Below are 19,239 nucleotides of genomic sequence, written 5' to 3' on the forward strand. Positions count from 1 at the left end.
TTAAAGCAAGAATGGAAGCCCTAGAAGCATACTAAGGTTGCGCAATCAGGAACCAGCTTAAAGCATGTCTAAGCTGAGGGGTGTGTCAGATATGCGCACCTACTGTCAAGACAGGAGGAACGCTTGACAAAAGCTGCTACATAGTACGAGCAATAAGCTCGAACAGTATGTTGCTGCAAATTGCAGCATTTTGCAAGCTGGTCGCGCATAGGGCAAGTGCGCGAGGGACTCGGATCGGCAAAAACAAAAAGCCGAGCAACACGAGTAGAGCAGAAAAAGGATCGATAAATCAATACAATCAATCATCATCCCATACATCATATACAAACCCATCATTCATCTCAGGAAGCCCAGAAACAGTGCTTCAATCTGACACAGATATGCGCACCTACTGTCAAGACAGGAGGAACGCTGGACGAAAGCTGCTACATAGTACAAGCAATAAGCTCGAATAGTATGTTGCTGCAAATTGCAGCATTTTGCAGCAAATTGCAGCATGTTGCAGCATTTTGCAATATTCTGCAACAAATTGCAGCATGTTGCAAGCTGGTCGCGCATAGGGCTAGTGCGCGAGTTGTCGTGTGCGAAATTTGCTGGATTCTTGGCAATGCCAAGTAACCACTTTTGCCTCACAAATCTCATAGAGATTCAGGTAACTGCACATATCGCCCTATATAATCAACCACAACGCGTTTTATTGTAAGTGAAGCTTTTTAAATGTATGGATAAGGCCTATCTTACAAATTTTGCAGAGTAATAGATCATGGATCTGGCTGCAGTCCTCTCGCGGGCCCCTCAGGGGACGCGTCTCATGGAAGCGCGCATTCTCAATCCAGAGGCCTTGCTACCAGCCTCGTCCTACTCAAAACACGGCCAGAAGACTGCTAATCGTCGTTCTATCGCGTATCATCTCCTTATGCTTGGCGTCCCTATCCCAGAGGTCATCATCCGTTCGCGCGCGAGCCGCTCTACCGTGTACGACATCCATCAATGCCTCATGAAATATGGTACAATTACGCACCCAAGAACGCGTCGATTAGGGCGTCCTCCTAGGCTCACCCCAGCAGACCGGGAGGCTTTATTTAATGAGCTCGTCGCGCATGGCTGGATGTACCAGGATGAGATGAAGTGGTGGTTGTACGCAGAGCGCGGGGTGCTCATTAATTGATCAAATATCTCTAAGATGCTAAAAAAGAAGGGCTGGAACAAGAGGGCTATTAAACTGCTGTTAGTTAAGCGCAGTAAGGACCTTTGCAATAACTATTATTGTATTATAATAAACTATACAGCAGATTAGTTAGTCTTTATTAACAAGTTAAATTTTAACAAAACAACAGGCTAGAGGCGCCGCGCGTACAGTCTAATTAGTGACGATAATTAATACGCTGGGGATAGAGATTGTGGGCAAGCATGGTCAATTCTACCAGCTTACTCCCTCTGTTATGGATACCTTGATTGTACAGCGTTTTGGCAGGGCTATTTTAATACAGAGAGTCTTCTTAATTAGATAGAGAACTAGCTTCTGCTAGCTATTAATTGTTAGTTTAAAAGACGCGCAATGTGTATTGTTTTAGATAACTGCTCTGCTTACTGCAACAAGAGGATACCTAACGCGATTTAAAGAGGAGGCCATATAGTACAGTTCCTGCTGCTGTACTTACCTAACTATAATCTAATTAAGCTAACTTTCTTAGTGCTAAAAGCCTAGGTTTAGCGCTACTACTACTATTACTAACATAAGTTTAACATGTTTAGAGACTTTCTAAGATTTACTATTAGTAAGAGTTACTATGATTAATTTGCTACTAAGCACTTCTAGCACACTAGTAGAGAAGGACTATACATTAAAGATAAGGTATTTAATAGAGCAAATGCCTAGATAAGGGTGTACAAGAGGGGTAAAGTTAACAGGTAGCAGCTGCAGTAGTAATCTAGATTATATAGTAACATAAAGTATTATTATACAGCAGGCCTGCAACAAGCTGCCCTATTGTTCTATACTATCTGCTGTACAAATCTAGGACCTAGCGTCTAAACTAATTAATATTACCTCTTACAAATCCCTCTCTACTAATCTGCAGGTTAACTAGAGCTTCTGCTGCTAGCGCAGCCTTCTTTTAACAGTGCTCTAGTTTAAACCTACCTAAATAGCGCCTAAAACTGCGCGCAATCCTATCTAGTAGATAATAGTCTACTGTTGCTAGTTTATATAGTTTAGACACTAGATTCTCTATGCCTTTAAAGTTATCTAAACTCTAGAAGTTAGCAGTTGCGGTCTTCTTTACGCGCTTAAACTCTAGCTTTTAAGCCTTAGTTTTCTGCTGCTTAATTATCTAATTAAAGAACTTCTCTACTAAATTATATTTATCCTGCAACAGATCTATAGGGCTTAAGGCTTAGGTAGGCAATTAGTTCACAGCAACGTTTGCTTAAAAGGCGCTGGGCAGAGGATTGTACGGCGGGGGAAGGTTGGCGAGAGCTGGAGCTGGAGTTGGAGCTGCAGGAGCTGCAGGAGCTGGTGGAGCTGGTGGAGCGAGAGGAGTGAGAGGAGACAGATAGCTAGATACCTAGTTATAATAAGAATTTAGGTATAGGTGAGGCTGGCGCTAATCTGCGGCTAGTTTCCTACTAAACTCTAGTTTTTTAAGCTCTTTACAACAACGCTGCTCTCTCTTCTTCTTCTTATTGCAGTGCTGCTCTCTATCTTTAATCCTCTCCTGTATACACTTAAGCTTATTTTTTATTATAATATTTTAATACATCTCCTACGCTTCTTTTACATAATTAGCTATAAAGTTTACCTGCGCACTGTAACGCTAGGCTAGTGTTTAACAACTAGGTGTTAAGCCCTCTTAATTAATTGCGCTTTTGCTGTACAGATAGTTCTTCTGCTGCTCTAGAAGCGCTGTAACTAAAACACTAGCGTTGCTTCTCTTTAAAGCAGAGGCTTAAACATTAAGGTTAGTTTACTTTATTTTAAAGTAAGAGCCTAGCTGTTCTGCTACGTTATAATAGCAAAAGTTACTAATGTTTAGGCAGCTAGGATCCTAGCACCTCTATGTTTAAATAAGGGTGTTTATAAACTTGCTGCGTGTTTAGTAACCTTAGAGTTGCTAGATTAAATTTACGTTGCACAGCACTGTACTGCGTGACCTTTAGCTGTTATCTACTAGAGCAGCTAGTGCTAGGGAACTATTAAGAGTAGCAACAACCTTAGCTGTTACACTAGAAGTTTTGCCCTTCTTCTTTGTCTGTTGTAGCTGCCTAAGTTTAGTAAAGGCCTTACATTTAGTCTTTACCTTAAAGGTAAGTTAGACTGTGTTTTTTAAGAAGTTAAAGTACTCTCTATTAGTAATACTAATTACCTTCTTTATATAGGCAGATCTAAAGTTAGCAATTGTATAGAGGTAGTTTTTAGCCCTTTTATTAATAGATCTAACTATAACTTTATAGCTTATAAACTTAACGTCCTTAGCGCTGCATTTCCTAAAAACTGTGTTAACTACTATCTCTTTAATCTGCTTCTAGACCTCTGTAAAGGCTATTTAATAATTATTACTTTTTAAATAAGTAAGAATAGTAGCCTTGTTAACCTAAACTTGTACAGAGGGCTAGATAATATAGTTAAATGTAAAATTATAATTAATGTAGGCATTAACTACCTTCTTCTTTATAAACTTTGTAGTGTTAAAGGTATCTAGCGTCTTTTTTGCATAGCGCTTTAATTCCTATTATAAGTTCTTTTTTATAACTTTAACTTGCTGCATTTTCTTTAATAAAATCTAACTATTATAACTGCACGTTTTAGCAGGTTCTATAGTAGAGGTGTTGTAATAATAAATAACTAGAGGCGTCTACTTGTTATATGCTAGCTTTTTAAGCTTTTCTTCCTTATTATTGTTATAATCTTTACTAGTGACGCCCTTCTTATGCAGTAACCTATGTAATTTAATAAGCTTTTAGTAGTGCGCAGCTTGCGCCTCTGTGTCCTTTAATTAAGCTTTTAAACTACCTGCAGGAGCTTTTTTTTTTGTGATAAACAGATTTAGCAACGTAGGGCGTTTATTAGGAGCTTTAGCAGGTGCTCTAGGAGGAGCTGGAGTTGAAGCAGCGCGTACGCTACCTTGAGCAACTCTACCAGCCCTCCCACCGCGCGCAGCGCTCCTACCGCGTGGAGCTAGTGCTAGAGTACTTGCAGCGCGCTCTTTAAAGGCAGCAATACTATAGTTATTACTCTCTTGTTTATTATAAGTTAATTAATAAGTAGTAGGAGCATTCTTAGCTATCTATTTATGTTAACAACAAAGATAAGCAATTTAGGGTATAATTAGCAGTAACTACTCTAAAAATTAGTAAGATAAGGCTAATAGAGTCTATTAAAAAGCCTTACTTACTATACAACGTCCTTCTCCTATTTAGTGGAGTGTATAGAGCGATATGTGCAGTTACCTAAATCTCAATGAGATTTGTGAGGGAAAAGTAGTTACTTGGCATTGCCAAGAATCCAGCAAATTTCGCACACGACAAAGGGACTCAGATCGGAAAAACAAAAGCTGAGCAACACGAGTAGAGCACAAAAAGGATCGAAAAATCAAGACAATCAATCATCATCCCATACATCATATCTAAACCCATCATTCATCTCAGGAAGCCTAGAAACAGTGCTTTAATCTGACAAAGTGCTACTTTTCTAGGTTTATTAAGTAGTAGGAGAGCTAGGATGCTGTAAACGCTATATTAGAGCGCACTATAATTATAGTGTAAAGTGTTAATCCTACGCACTCTTAGTATTCTTTAATTTTATACTTTAATACTCATCTCTAGTTGCTTATAAGCTTTTTTAATAGTAAAAAAGTTTTTAAAAAGTGCGTGCTTTTTATAAAGTTAAACTTTTTTACTACTTTTTTAATATACATGTTGTGTACTAGCTAGATTATTCTAGCCTTTTTATTTTTAATTATTTTAATTATTAGAAACTATTTATATAGCTTTTTATTTTTTAGCTTATACATTTTTTTTAATTACACTAATTAATTAGTAAGCTTTTAACTTATTATTATAGTAATAAATATAAAGTATATTATCTATATATAAAAAAGCAAGATATAGTAATTATAGTTAAAAAATAAGTATAGTTTCTTTTTAAATAAAATAAGCTTAAGCGTCTAAAAAGCCTATAAAAGCTTTTAGTACTATAAGATTAGTAAGTTACGCAGTTTATATAAGGCTTAAAAAAGCTTATATGTTACTTCTAGCTTACTTTTATAGTGCATGTTTAAAAACACGCTTATAACATTATATTACTTAATTTTTAAGTTAAATTAAGCTGCTATTATAATTACTGTTTAGAAAAATTTAGCTATAAAAGTAGTAGTATAAGTTAACTAGAGCAAGTCCTTACTTTAGAAATTACTGTGTATGTAAATATAAGCTTTACATTTAGTAAAATACTTATTTTAGTTAAATTTATATATAAAGACCTACTTTAGTAAGAGCAGCTTAGATGTTACTTTAGTTTATATAATTTCTTTTTAAGTGCCTTTTTTAAGTAGAGTAGCTATTTTTTTATGCTATAATCTTAAAAAAAAATTTATATAAGTGTTTATATAAATCTTTTTATTTTAAAAGTTTTTTTAAAAGCTTATAAGCTCTTAGTTAAAGCTGCTTAAAGAAGTTAGCTATAAAAAATACTATATAAAGTGTTTTAAGCGCTTTATTATTATAAGTAATAAATACTTTAAAAAAAGTTTATTTAAAGATGCTCTAAATTAACTAGAGTAATATGTATACTACTGTTACAATCCTTACTCCGACGAAATGGTATTTTCAGGAGTACGACGGCCTATGGTGATGTTAGCGGTAGGAGGGGTAGGACTTAACTGGATCGGGTGTACAGTCTGTTGAGCAGAGTGTAGGGTTAGCGGAGTGGAGAAGGCAGGTTGTGGTTTGGCCTAGCGGCTGTATAGAGAGCTAGCAAACCTAATCTGTAAGGATAGAAAAGAAGGTATATATAGTGCAAGATATACAAGGCAGTAATGTCCTCTTTATAAAAGTTTTAATGCCTTTTAGTCTATTAGGTAAGTAAAGACTAAATAGTAATTACAACCTTCTAACTATAGTTGTAATTAAGACTATATACATAGAGTTTGCATGCTTTGCATGTTTGCATGCTTACATGCTTGTGCGGCCTACATAGCCTGCAAGCCTACAAACCTGCAGTTCCTATTAGATAATGCATTCTGCTAGGCTTTTATCTAAAAGCTAAAGCTATTTCTTATCTGTCCTGTTATGTAATTTAGTTAGCGCAAGGCTAAGCGTTTTCTATCTAATGTTGTTTAAGCTATATAGGACAGCTAATTAGGTTATTACAGTTAGTCTGTTAGCTGTAACACGCAGGCTTTTCTTTTAGTTAGTGTTCTTACTGTTATGTTTTTTTTATTATAAGTGTTAGGTTTTCTTTTTAGCTAGTGTGTGCCTTTCTTTAAAGGCTAGCTTAATGTTAAACCTTTTTAACTATGCCTTATTAGGCCTCTTGTTCTTCTGCTGTTGCCTATTGCCTTTATACTATTACTTATTTTAATCCTTTTTATTATACAAAGATGTGTCCCTGTAGTGCTTGTTATTTAAGTAAGTCTTTTTACATAATGTCCTTATTATTAGATAAGTGTGTAGAGTGTGTGCAGAAGGGTAGTTATTATAACACTTTTATGTCTAACACAGCTTAGGATTATTTAAAGCAGGAGCGCAAAAGGTTATTAGCAGAGTTAGAGGTAATTTAGAAGGATAAAATACATAAAAAGGAAGAGGAAGTAAAGATAAAAGAGAAGTTTCTAAGAAAGTAGAAAGATTCCTTTATGCGTCTTTAGTTTTTTATTACTTATTAGAAAAGAGCGCAGCAATAATTAGATCTTTTAGTAGATTAAAAGGCAAAGTATTTAAAAAAAAACTTTTTATCCTTAGATAAGCTTAAAGCGCTTAAAGCAAAAGCAGCTAGTCTTCCTCCTCCTTAACCTATGTTAAAGGGTTGTAGGTTTCCTACATTATAGCTAGCTAATGCTGCTGTAGTTTTAACTAATAATAGTGTTTTCTAGTCTAGAGAGCTTTCTCCTAGGTAGTTTTATTTAGAAGGGACTCTAAGTATTTATAAAGGGCCTAAGGGGCATTTAACAGGCTTTTAATTAGTTCTTAGGTGTTTTTACTAGTAGGCTATTTTTTTTATTTTACTAAGTACTTATTTTCTTTATAGTTTAAGATTCTTTCTACTTTATATTTTTTTCTTCTTCCTTTTATCTAGTAGTTGTAAGTGGAATAGTCTTAGGCATAAGTTTAAGCTTAAAGATGTAGAACTAAGAATATATCTACATTTCCTTTAGTAGCTTAAGTTTACAGATGCTAGGGCGCGTTTGTATAACTTTGTATAGTTCTATATGTTTCTTAGCTAGCTTCCTAGAGGGTCTTAGTGTTTTAAGATTTTTTATGTCTAAATACATGTAATTATTAAAGTGTATTTCTAGTGCTAGTTTTTTTTATTTATTTACTACTTTTTTTTATAGCTTCTTAAGCTAACTGCGCTTTTCTAGTAAGTTTTTAATGCAGTTTTAAAAGTCTAGTTATGTAGTTTATAGCTTTTAAAAGGTCTATTAGTTATAAGCCTTAAAGCTTATATTATAAAGAGTATCTAAAATTAGCTTTATATAGGGTTTCTTTAGTTATAGCTAATTCTATAGTATTAATAGCAAATTATGCTATTAGTAGCTATTCTGCTTAGTTAGTTTATTTATATAATACATACTTACGCAGATACTTTTTTACTTCTATGTTTACTTTTTCTATTTATCTGTCTATTTATAGGTAATAAGCAGTAGAGAGCTTATAGTTAATTCTAAGGTGCTTAACTACAGCTGCCTAGTACTTACTTATAAATAGTTTATCTTAGTTAAAGATAATAATCTTAGGGCAGCTATAAGTAGCTAAGACATTCTTTTTTAGTTTAAACATAAACTTTTTAGCTATAATGCTTTTTTCTAATAGCTATAAGTAAACAAATTTAGTAGTTTTATTAATAACTTATATAATTATGTTATATAATCTTTCTATGCTAGGTTTTTATAACAGTAGCAGTCTAGTAATAAAATCTATAGCTATTATAGTCTAGTGTTAACTTAGCGCTGTAATTAGTTAAAGTAGTCTGTAGAGCTTATGTTGCTGTAGGTTGTTTTTATTGCAAATGTTATATTCTTACAAAACCTTAGTGCATAGATGCTTTAGTTAGGGTACTTCTTAGAGTATAGCGTTTTTAATTTTTTTTTATAGTAATCCTATGCCTAGATGTCTAAACATAAAAGCTTTATAATATTTTTTTATTAAGTTCTTCTATTCTTATTTAACTATTATAAAGGAGCATAGTAGTTTCTCTTAGTTTAGTTCTTTATAGACTAGTCTGTCTAAAGTTTCTTTAAAGATTATAAATTCTTTAGAATTTTTTTTATTTTTTTTAAAGTAATTAGCGTGTCTGCTTAAAGCGTCTACCTATTAGTTACTACTTCTAGCTACATGTTTAATAATAAAATTAAATTAAGTAAGTTTTATAGCCTATTATACATGCATTAGTAAGAGTTTTTTAGTAGTAAGGAAAGTAATAAAGTTTATGTAGTTAGTAAGAATTATAAATTATTAACTAAAGCTTTAAAGCTTAACTTTCTAATTTCTATATATATTAACTATAGCTTTTAGTTTTTTGTTAGAGATAGTATACTTCTGTTCTAATAGTGCAAATTTTACTAAATAGTAGGCTACTAGATGCTATTAACTATTTTCTTATTTTTAAGAGAGTGCTGCTTTTTCTGCTTTTAAAGAAGCATTAGTGTACACTTTTATTTCTAGCGTAGAGTTATACATTTTAAGAATAGAGTAGCTTATTATTATCTATTTTAGCTTTTAAAAGGCTTCTTCTATTTCTGTTATCTATTAGAATTTCTAGGTTACTCTCTTCTTTAAGGTAGTATTTATAAGAGGAAGTGTAATCTTTAAGTAGTCTTTAATTATTTTTTATATATAGCTAGTAAGGCCTAAGAATCCTTTAATTTCTGTAATAGTTTTTAGTGTTAGCTATTTAAGTACCTTACTTACTTTAGTAGGGTTTATTTTTATTTCTTTTTTGTTAATAATAAATCTAAAGTAGTTTGTTTTTTATATGTTAAATTTGCATTTTTTTAGTTATAAGTAAAGTCTGTATTCTTAGAGTTTATTTAGCACTAGTTATACCTTGTAGCAATAATCTAGTTTGTTTCTCTTTGTGTATATAAGAATATTGTCTAGATATACTAAGACAAAGATGTCTAAGTATAAGTTAAAAGCTGTGTTAATTACTCTTTAAAAGGTTATAAAAGTGTTATTAAGTCTAAATAGCATAATAAAAAGCTTATAAAGGGCCTATAAAGTTTTAAAAGCTGTTATCTATTTATGTTTTTTTTATCCTTATCTTATTAAATCTATTCTAGATGTTAAACTTAGTAAAGTGCTTAGTTTTTTTTAACTAGTTTATAATGTCTTAGATAATAAAAAGAGGAAACTAATTTTTTATAGTGTTTTTATTAAGAGTTCTGTAGTCTTAGTAGACTTTAACCTTCCTGTTCTTCTTTTTTGCAAAGACTACTGCTAATGCTATAGAGCTTTTACTTTCTTTAATATAGCCTCTTACTAGCATACAGTCTATGTATTCTTATAGTGCTTTTTTTTAGGCTGCTATAAAAGGACATAGCTTATGTGTTTTTAGTTAAAGATTAAGTTTAAAGTTAATTATGTAATCCTAGGGCTAATATAGAGGTAGCTCTTTTAAATCTTTAGAGGTTATAAATATGTCCTTATAGCTGTAATATTTCTTTAGAAGTTTCTTTTTAAGTTCTTCTGTAATTTAGTAGATTTCTACTTAGTTTAGATTTCTTTCTTTTTTAAATTCTTTAAAGAAGATTTTCTTAAGTTTTTCTTTTATTATATAGATAGTGTGTGCTTTTAGTTCTTAGTAAGAGAAGTTTTAAGGTCTAGTTAGTTATATTAATTACACATGCTTAGCTATAACTTTTATTATTATAGTTTTCTAATTTATCTTAAGGTTATGTTAATAAAGCTAGTTGTATTCTAGTATAATCTAGTATTTTCTTTTAAGTAGTAGTATGCTTAGGGACATATAATTAGTTATTATGTTAGTTTTTAAAGTTAGTTTCTTAGTTTCTAGGCAGATTTTTTCTCTACTATATTTAATTAAAGATGCGTTAGCTAAGAACACTTAAAAAAAGTTATTTCTTTATTTTATAAAGTATCTTGTAATCTTTAACTTATTAGAAGTTAATTACTAAGAACATGCATCTGCTGTTAATTAGTGTAAGGCCTTTACATACAATTCTTTTAAAGAATTTAAGTGTGTAGTTAGCTGTTAGGCTTTTACCTAACCTTTATCTTACTACTACTAAGGCCTTTATGTTATAGTAGACTTTGTTATAATTTATGCTAAAGTTGTCTTTTTTTATACTTTAAAGACTATATATTTGTTTGTCTGCTTTATTAGCTATAATTTTAAATTATTAGTAGTCTTTTACTATATAGTTATTTACTAGGTAATTAATGCTTTTTACTTTATAGTAGTAAAAGAGCTAGTTATTCTGTTAGTTAGCTTTCTACTAAAAGTAGTAGAAGGCGCAGTTAGGGGTGTTCTTATATTTAGTCTATAGTTTTTTTTTATGTAGCAGTTCTATGCTATAATGCTAGCAGTTTAGCATTTTACATGTTATTGCTAATTCTGTTAGGGTGTTAGTAAATCTTTTACTTTTTTATACACCTATTAACTACTAGCTAGCTTAGTGCTTAGTTAGCTAGTATTAGGTGCAATACTTATTTATGCAGAAGTACTAGGTGTATAAATATTATTTAAGATTAGTGTAGATAGAGATAGGTTGTATTTAGGCCTATTTAGAGTATTCCTTTGTTTAGATTATCTGTAGAGGGTAATTCTTGTATTTATAATAATAGGTGTTATGCTTCTTGCTTCTATATAAGATGTAGTACCTATAAATTTATTATAGCTCTAGTTCTTTTCTTGTTACTGCTAGAGCTAGAGGTAGTGTGTCTAGTTGTTCTTCTAATAGAGCTAAGGTTTATAGAGGTGTTAAGTGCTAGTTAAAGCTTTTTTTTTTTTACTAAGATCTTTTTAAAAAAAATTTATTATTCTTTTTTATTTAGGATGTTATAGTAGACTATAGCAATTTTTTTTATAACTTTATAAGTGTTATAGTTGTTATTAAGAATTACTTTATAAAGTCTTATTTTGTAAAGGTTATAGTTATAAAATTCTTTACATTTTTAACAGTTTTTTTACTTAAACTATTACTTAAGTTCTTTTAGTAAAATTCCTAACCTACTTTATTTAAAGAAGTACTGTTTTTATTTTATTTTATATTTTTAACGTAGTTAGCTACTTGCGTTAGGTGCTGCTATTCTTCTAAAACTACAGCTTGTTTAATAGCCCTAGAGATACTATCTCTGTTCTAGACCTTTACCTTCTAATAGTCTACTAAACAGTTAAAGGATTTATAGTTGTCTCTATATCTCTAGCAAAGTTATTTATTAAGCCTGTTATATATTTCTTTATGTGTTAGGCCTTTGTTAACATATATAGCTTTTATAGTTAACCTACTATTTTTATTCTCTAGTTATTTAAAGTCTAGACATTTCTAATAAAAGTAGCCTACTTTTTTATAGTTAAGGTATGCTTTTTTTTAAGCTATTTTTTTTTTAATTTAGAGGTGGCCTTACACTTTTAGAGAGACTGCTTTTTTTCTTAGAAAAGCTATGCGTATGCTTAGTATAAATAAGGTCTATTAGTTTACTGTTAGACTATAGATTTTTCTTCTTTTTTTAAAACTAGTTAAGTTTTAAAGTTGTCTAGCCTTTCTTTTTTTTACTACATTATTTAGCGTGTCTTTTATTATAGGTAAGTGCTTTTTTAATGTAATCTTTAAAGCTTTTAGGCTTTTTAGTGTAAGTAAATTTGTTTTTAATTATTTCTAAAAGCCTTTTATAAAACATTTGTTTTATAGCTTTTTTATTAGTCTATCTACAGATAGCTAGCAGCTCTCTAAAGTAGGCTGCATATTATTAGATAAAGCTGTTTTCTTATTAAAAGGCGTTTATTCTGTTAACTACTTATTTTTCTTTATTAACTAGCTTATAAATTGCAGTAAGAGCTGCTTTAAATAAGTTAAGGTTTCTAAAGACCTTCTGTGTTTCTAGTAGTAAAGGTTTACTATTTACTTTATAGCTTATCTAGTTATTAGTGTAGGGTTAGAACTAAATAGTAGGTAACCTTTTTAGGTGTAAGCTTATTTATAAAATTATTTCTTTATTTATTTTAAAAGCACCTTTGTTATATTATATGTAGAGGTAGCATTTTATAAAAAAAAGTTTTAGGTTCTTAGCTAAACTGTTAAATCTTTTAAAAAAAGCTAAGTGTAAGGTCTTTTTAGACTTAATACTAGTTCTTTTTTAAGTAATGTTTCTAAGGTTTACTACTTCTAGCTAAAGGGCCTGTAGTTAGTAGATGTTTAAAGGCCCTTATTATGCTTATTACTAAAGGTGCTGCTTAAGCTGTTTAAGCTTGTTACAGAGGTATAGTATCTGCTAATTTTATGCTTCTTTAGTTACTATAGGGGTCTAGCTAGTGCTAGCAGCTAAAGCGCCTGTTATGCTAATGTCTAAGGCAGTAGTAGCTATACTTTGCAGGTAGTAGTAATTACTGTTATAATTCTTACTCTAACAAAATAGTATTTTTAAGAGTATAACAGCCTATAGTAATGTTAGCAGTAGAAGGGGTAAGACTTAACTAGATTAGGTGTACAGTCTGTTAAGCAGAGTGTAGGGTTAGCAGAGTAAAGAAGGCAGGTTGTAGTTTAGCCTAGTAGCTGTATAGGGAGCTAGCAAACTTAATCTATAAGGATAAGAAAGAAGGTATATATAGTGTAAAATATACAAGGCAGTAATGTCCTTTTTATAAAGGTTTTAATGCCTCTTAGTCTATTAAGTAAGTAAAGACTAAATAGTAATTATAACTTTCTAACTATAGTTATAATTAAGACTATATACATAGGGTTTGCATGCTTTGCATGTTTGCATGCTTGCATGCTTGTGCGGCCTGCATAGCCTGCAAGCCTGCAAACCTGCAGTTCCTATTAGATAATGCATTCTGCTAGGCTTTTGTCTAAAAGCTAGAGCTATTCCTTATCTGTCCTGTCACGTGATTCGGTCAGCGCGGGGCTAAGCGTTTTCCATCCGACGTCGTTCAGGCTGTGTGGGACAGCTAATTAGGTTATTACAGTCGGTCTGTTAGCTGTAACAACTACTTCTCTTTAAAAGTGTTATATATATACCTTTGCTTTTTACACCCTTAGGCTTACCTAGGTTATTAGAATCTTGCCTTTATATTTTTTAGCTTATATATGTAGCTAGTCTCTAGCTCTTTTTATTATATGTACACTTAGGAAGTGCTTTACCTACTTTAACTAAAGCTATAAAAGATAATGTTTTAGTATAAAAAGTAAAAGTTAATTTTTTTTAACTAGTAAGTTAGCTATTTAACTTAATAAGCTTAGTAAATTTACTTCTTTAGTTAAGTGCACTTCTTAGAGATTACTAGTATGCTTATGCCTACTCTATATAGGGCGTGTTATAGAGCTATCTGTAAGCTCTAGCTTAGAAGTTAGCTTTAGAGTAATAAGTACTATATGTTTATTAAAAACTATGTAAATCTTTAGTAACTTACTTATTATACTTGTTACCTATATAGTTACTTCTACTTTTAAGTGCTAATTTTTTAGCTAGCTAACTTAAGTTTAAATAAGCTTTTTAGTTTTTACACTTTTAAGCTTATACTTTTAGGGCTTTTAAATTAGTATATTACTTTACTACTTATTTAACTTTTAAAGTAAAAGCTTAAAAGCTTTTTCTATATTATAAATCTTACTTTACTTATTAAAAAATTTAAAAATTTTAAAAGCTTTTTTTTAAAAGATTAGCTTATTACTTTTATTTTTATAAAAGTATGTCTGATTTAAAGCTATGTTTTTTATAGTAATTACTTAGTTAAGTAATAAAACTTATATTCTATAAATATTTAAAGCTCTATAGCCTACAAGATATTCTATGTAGCCTTATAAAGTTACTTTAAAGCTTTACTTCTAACACCTAGCTACTTACTTTTCATTAAGTAGGTAAGTGTAATAGCTATATGTGTATATTCTACTTTAATTAGGCTTTAGATTAGCTATAGCACTTTTTACTTACTCTAGCTTATAGTATTTAAAGTAATTAGTAAACTATATGTTTAAGACTTTATTTAGTAAGTGTAAGGCCGGGATGGCGCTTACGTGTAAGGCCGAGATGGTGCTTACGTGCGACGGGTATATATACTATTCTGTACGCAATAATTAACTGTTGGTTGATTATTCGCACCTTTTTGGTTGTATTGGCGTAGTGGTACAGAGCTCCGTCCTTACAGTAAGCATAGGTTATGTGTGTGCAACAGGCTTATATTGTATAGCTATGTTACTACGTCTACTACTTCTAGCTAGAGCTTTTTAGAGAGTTCTACGCTGCTTTTTATTTTAATAAACTTTATAATTATTTTTTATTTAGCTTTTTTTATAGCTTTATTTAGCTTATAAGTGTATAGTAAAAAGCTTTTAATATTAATGCTAGATTTTTTTACTTAAAGCTTATACTTTAACTTTTTATACTCAGAGAGTGTAGTAGTGTTATTATTTTACTATATTTTACTAATTTAAAGCTTATATTAATTAGACACTATGCTTTTAAAGTTCTTTATTACTTTTTAAATTTTTAAAAGTGTTTTTGCTTAAAAAGAGTATAAAAAGATTTTACTACTATATTTATCTTTAATAATTATTATTTATAGAGCTCTGCTGCGCCTTAATAGCATATTAAACATGTTCTATGTAACTCTTTAGAATAGGTAGAAAGCTTACTTTTTTAGTTTTCTTAATATAACCTACTTAGCGTAAGTTGTTGCGCAGTGCTTATAGTATACTTACTTTATACTTATTATTTATACATTTTTTGCGCTTTTAACTAAAGCCTATAGAGCTTTAGAGCTTAAGTGTTCTGTGTGCGCATGCTAGAGCTTTTTTAAGTCTAAGTATAAAAATATAGTTTATAAGTGTTAGCATTTTAAAAGCACACTTTACACTAGTAAGTAAAAAAAGACAGTGTTATATTTAATAAATATAAGGTTATATTTTTAGTAAAGTGTTATAAGTACTTTATTTTTTTCTAGTATACTTATGCGTAGTGTATAGTTAAGTCTTAAATACTATAGTTTTTTTTCTTTTAAATAAGCTTTTAAAATAATATTAATGTAAAATCTTTTTACTATAACTACTTTTTATAGTGTAAGATCTTCTACGCGCTTTTTTTATACTTTTTTTAACACTTTTTTAAGCTTTTTAGTTTTTATTTTTTAGATTAGGAATAACTAAGTGCTAGCTTTTACTATGTGTAAACTTTAAGCTTTTTTAAATAACTTAAGTATAAGTAGCTTTATACTATTTACTAAGTGCATAGCACTTTTATTATCTAAAATTATACTTATAGAAAGTAGGTAAGTGTTAAAATTTATAGTTATATATATTTTTAGTTTTACTAAAAGCGCTAAGTTAATAAGTGCAGTAATAATGCTTTTTAAAAATGCTAGTTTATTTAATTTTTTAATAGCTTTTAAAGTAAAAGAGGCTTTATCTAAAATTACATAGCCTCTTTTAAGTAGTATAGCCTTTACTTCTTTATACTACGCTTACTTAAGCCTTTTAAGAATCTTTTAGTATGTAGTTTTACTAAGCTTTTTTAGCTTTTTAGTAACTACTAATGTAAGGTCTCTATAGTCTACTACTTTTTATAGATAAAAAATTACCTTAAAGCTTTATATAAGCATAGGTAGCCTAATTAGGCTAGCATAAATTAGGCTAAATTATTATCTAATTATTTACTAAGCATTATAAATATACCTATGCCTTAGTTACTTATATATAAAGAGTGCTTTTAAAGCATTATTAAAAAAAATCTTACTAATTTTTTAAATTATTAAAAGTTTCTTACTAAGTATACTAGCTTTTATAACCTTTTAGTGCATAAAGCGCGCTTAGTCTAGTGCAAGCTTTAAAGCTAAGGCGTCTAGAAAGTCTTATGCAGCTAGCTAGCCTTCTATCTTATAAGTTCTTACTTTAGTGTATAAAAAGTGCTACTGCTAGTACTAAGCTTTTAAAGTTATAGTGCTATACTTTACTTATATAAAATTTTTATACTTATGTTTATTAGTGCTAGCTCTTATTTTAAAGCTTATATAAGTGCTTATAAAGTAGATTAGTTCTTTAATATAAGCTATATTATTATAAGTTCTAGAATCTTTAGTGCAATAGTTGCTTTAACTTAGTTTTAAATTATCTAAAGACATATTGCATAGAAAGCCTAGTTACTTAATTAAGCTTAGTACTTAGTAATATTAGTTTAGTACTATATGTTAGCCTTTTTTAGAAAGTTCTTAGTAGTAATTACTTTAAGTATAGGCATCTCTAGAGCGCTGTCTATAGGATTTAGAGCGTCTAGTCTATCTAGATTAATTATGTCCTATAGGTTTTTGCTAAGAGTATAGAACTAGAGCTAGATAAACTAGAGAGGCTAGCTTGCGTAGTCCTTTAGCTAGTACACTCCTATTAGGAGAGAAGCATCTTAATTAGCTATAACATAGGCTTTAGAGGTAATAAAGATAAGAAAGCTTCTAAACAGCTTTTACTAGTGCTATAGTTATGTAAGAAGAATTATTCTAGGTTCTTAAAGCGCTAAGCCTATAACTATAAAGGATAAAATAGCCTAGCAGTAGCTGTTTAGAAGATTAGATAAAGTAACTCTCTATCTAAGAGAGCTAAAGGCTCTCCTTATATACACTAAGCTTCAGAACATAATATCTCCAGATCCCGAGCTGCGTCCCAGGCTCTAAGCCCTAGCCAAGGCTCTTAGTATACGCGACAAGTAACATACTATAGCTATTTATAAAGTCTTTTAAAAAATAATAAGTAACTAACATACTAGATAACTTTTTAAGCTAATTATATAGCTAACTTATAAAAGCTAAATAATAATAAAAAGTAAGTAATTATTTAGCATATACTTAAGCTAAATGCATAAGGATTTCCTCTCTAGCTAGTAGCTATAATACCTATAGCTAATATAGCTAATCTTTTACACGCTAAGTATAATATAGGCTATATTAGCATAAACTAGCTTAATATGTTTATTAAGTGCTACTTAAAGCTTAAATTAAAGTTTATGTCTGTACGCAGCAGCAGCGTTACGATCTAGATACGAGCGATTGCGCACGAGCAGGACCACGTATCTATGTCACATGATGCTTGTGCGCGAACCTCTGTGCGCGAACATCTAGATATCCCCCTTTTCCTCTATATAGAGGAAAGACAAGAGCAATAGAACTAGAAACATGTTGCTCTTACCTTACCTACCTTATACACTGTGCACACTGTACACTACTCTTACTTTTACTACTTAAGTGCTTATACTATAAGCAGCTAGCTATTAGAGCCTATTTAACACTAATTAGTAGTTAATTTAATTAACTGTAAATTAGTAAGAGTAATAACAGAGTACCTATGCTTTATAAGGTACTTTATTTTATTACCTATTCTTTAGAAAGAGTAACAACAGAGCACCTATGCTTTATAAGGTACTTTGTTTAGTTACTTATTTCTTAGGATAGCAGATTAATTCTTTGCATTATACAGCAAGCTCTACTACTGTACAAAGTAAGAAGGAGATAGTGTAAGACATACACTAAAGCCACTAAAGCTGCACAACCTAGCAGCTAGATAATAGCACATTAATTCTTTACATTATACAGCAAGCTCTGCTACTATACAAAGTAAGGAGGAGATAGTGTAAGGCGCACACTAAAGCTATTAAAGCTGTACAACCTAGCAGCTAGATAACAGCAGTACCTATATAATCTACTGCACAAGTAATTAACCTTATACTTTATAAGGCACTTTATTTTATTACTTATTTCTTAGGAAAAGTAACAATAAAGCACTTACACTTTATAAAGTACTTTATTTAGTTACTTATTTTTTAAAATAGTAGATTAATTTTTTACATTATACAGTAAGCTCTGCTACTATATAAAGTAAAGAGGAGATAGTGTAAGGCGCACACTAAAGCTATTAAAGCTGCATAACCTAGCAGCTAGACAACAGCAGTACCTACATAATCTACTAGAAAAGCAATTAACTATACTATTATAATAAAATCTTATTAGCAACTAACAACTCTGTGTAATAATAAAAAGAATAAAGAATAATTTTTATTATATAAATAACTTATAAAGGACATAGGAATATTAGAGACAACACTATAAAATAAGACTAGCCTAGAGTACTAGAATAACAAGATTAACATGTTAGAAGCTCTAACAAGCCTATAAACTTAATTATATATAAGTTACATAATTACTAATTTACATATAATAACTTAAAAAGGCGCTACTTTTTTAAGTTTATATATAAAAGATTTTAAAAAATAAACACTATAAAACTTCTTAGCACTTAGCTGCGCATTTAAAAAAGAGCTTATATAAGTGCTAGAGAATAAAAGAATTACACTATAGCTAAGCACTAAAGGTACTTAAGCCTAAAAGCTGTATAATATAGCATAAAGAAAAGTAATTGCACTAGAAAAACTTTATACATAACTTTTATTACTATATAAGGCTCTACATAAAAGTAGACTAAATATAATGCTGCTATTAACACTAAATGTACTAGCATTACTTACTTCTACACCTTAGCTAGCACTACACTAATTACTATACAAACAATACATGCTACCCTACCTAACGCCTGCTCTACACCCTTAATTGTACACACCACTGCCTGCAGTAGTGTATGCACTACTAATACCACCTGCACAATCTATACTACATCACAATCTGTACAAACTTCCACCCTAGAGGGAAACTGCTAAAGAAAAACTCTTAGTAGATAAAATTATATAATTCTAAAAAGTATAAAAAAAAATAATAACTACATAAGTTAACTATATAACATCTTTATAAATAAAATAAGAATCTTTATTAATTTATGTTAATAGCTAGATATCTAGAAAACTTAGTAT

The 19,239-nt window shown here is 30.4% G+C and overlaps 1 protein-coding gene across 1 annotated transcript; it reads left to right on the forward strand.

Annotated features, from left to right (window-relative positions):
• Positions 1-651: 651 nt before the first annotated feature.
• On the forward strand, positions 652-1,292 carry BDR25DRAFT_306469 (uncharacterized protein). The gene is made up of 2 exons (XM_033690634.1): positions 652-699; positions 753-1,292. Exon 2 carries the CDS (start codon positions 764-766, stop codon positions 1,166-1,168), a length of 405 nt encoding a protein of 134 aa, XP_033542869.1. The 5' UTR covers positions 652-699; positions 753-763; the 3' UTR covers positions 1,169-1,292.
• The last annotated feature ends 17,947 nt before the right edge of the window (positions 1,293-19,239 follow it).

Source organism: Lindgomyces ingoldianus (genome assembly GCF_010093535.1).
Source record: "Lindgomyces ingoldianus strain ATCC 200398 unplaced genomic scaffold BDR25scaffold_36, whole genome shotgun sequence".
Classification (NCBI taxonomy): domain Eukaryota; kingdom Fungi; phylum Ascomycota; class Dothideomycetes; order Pleosporales; family Lindgomycetaceae; genus Lindgomyces; species Lindgomyces ingoldianus.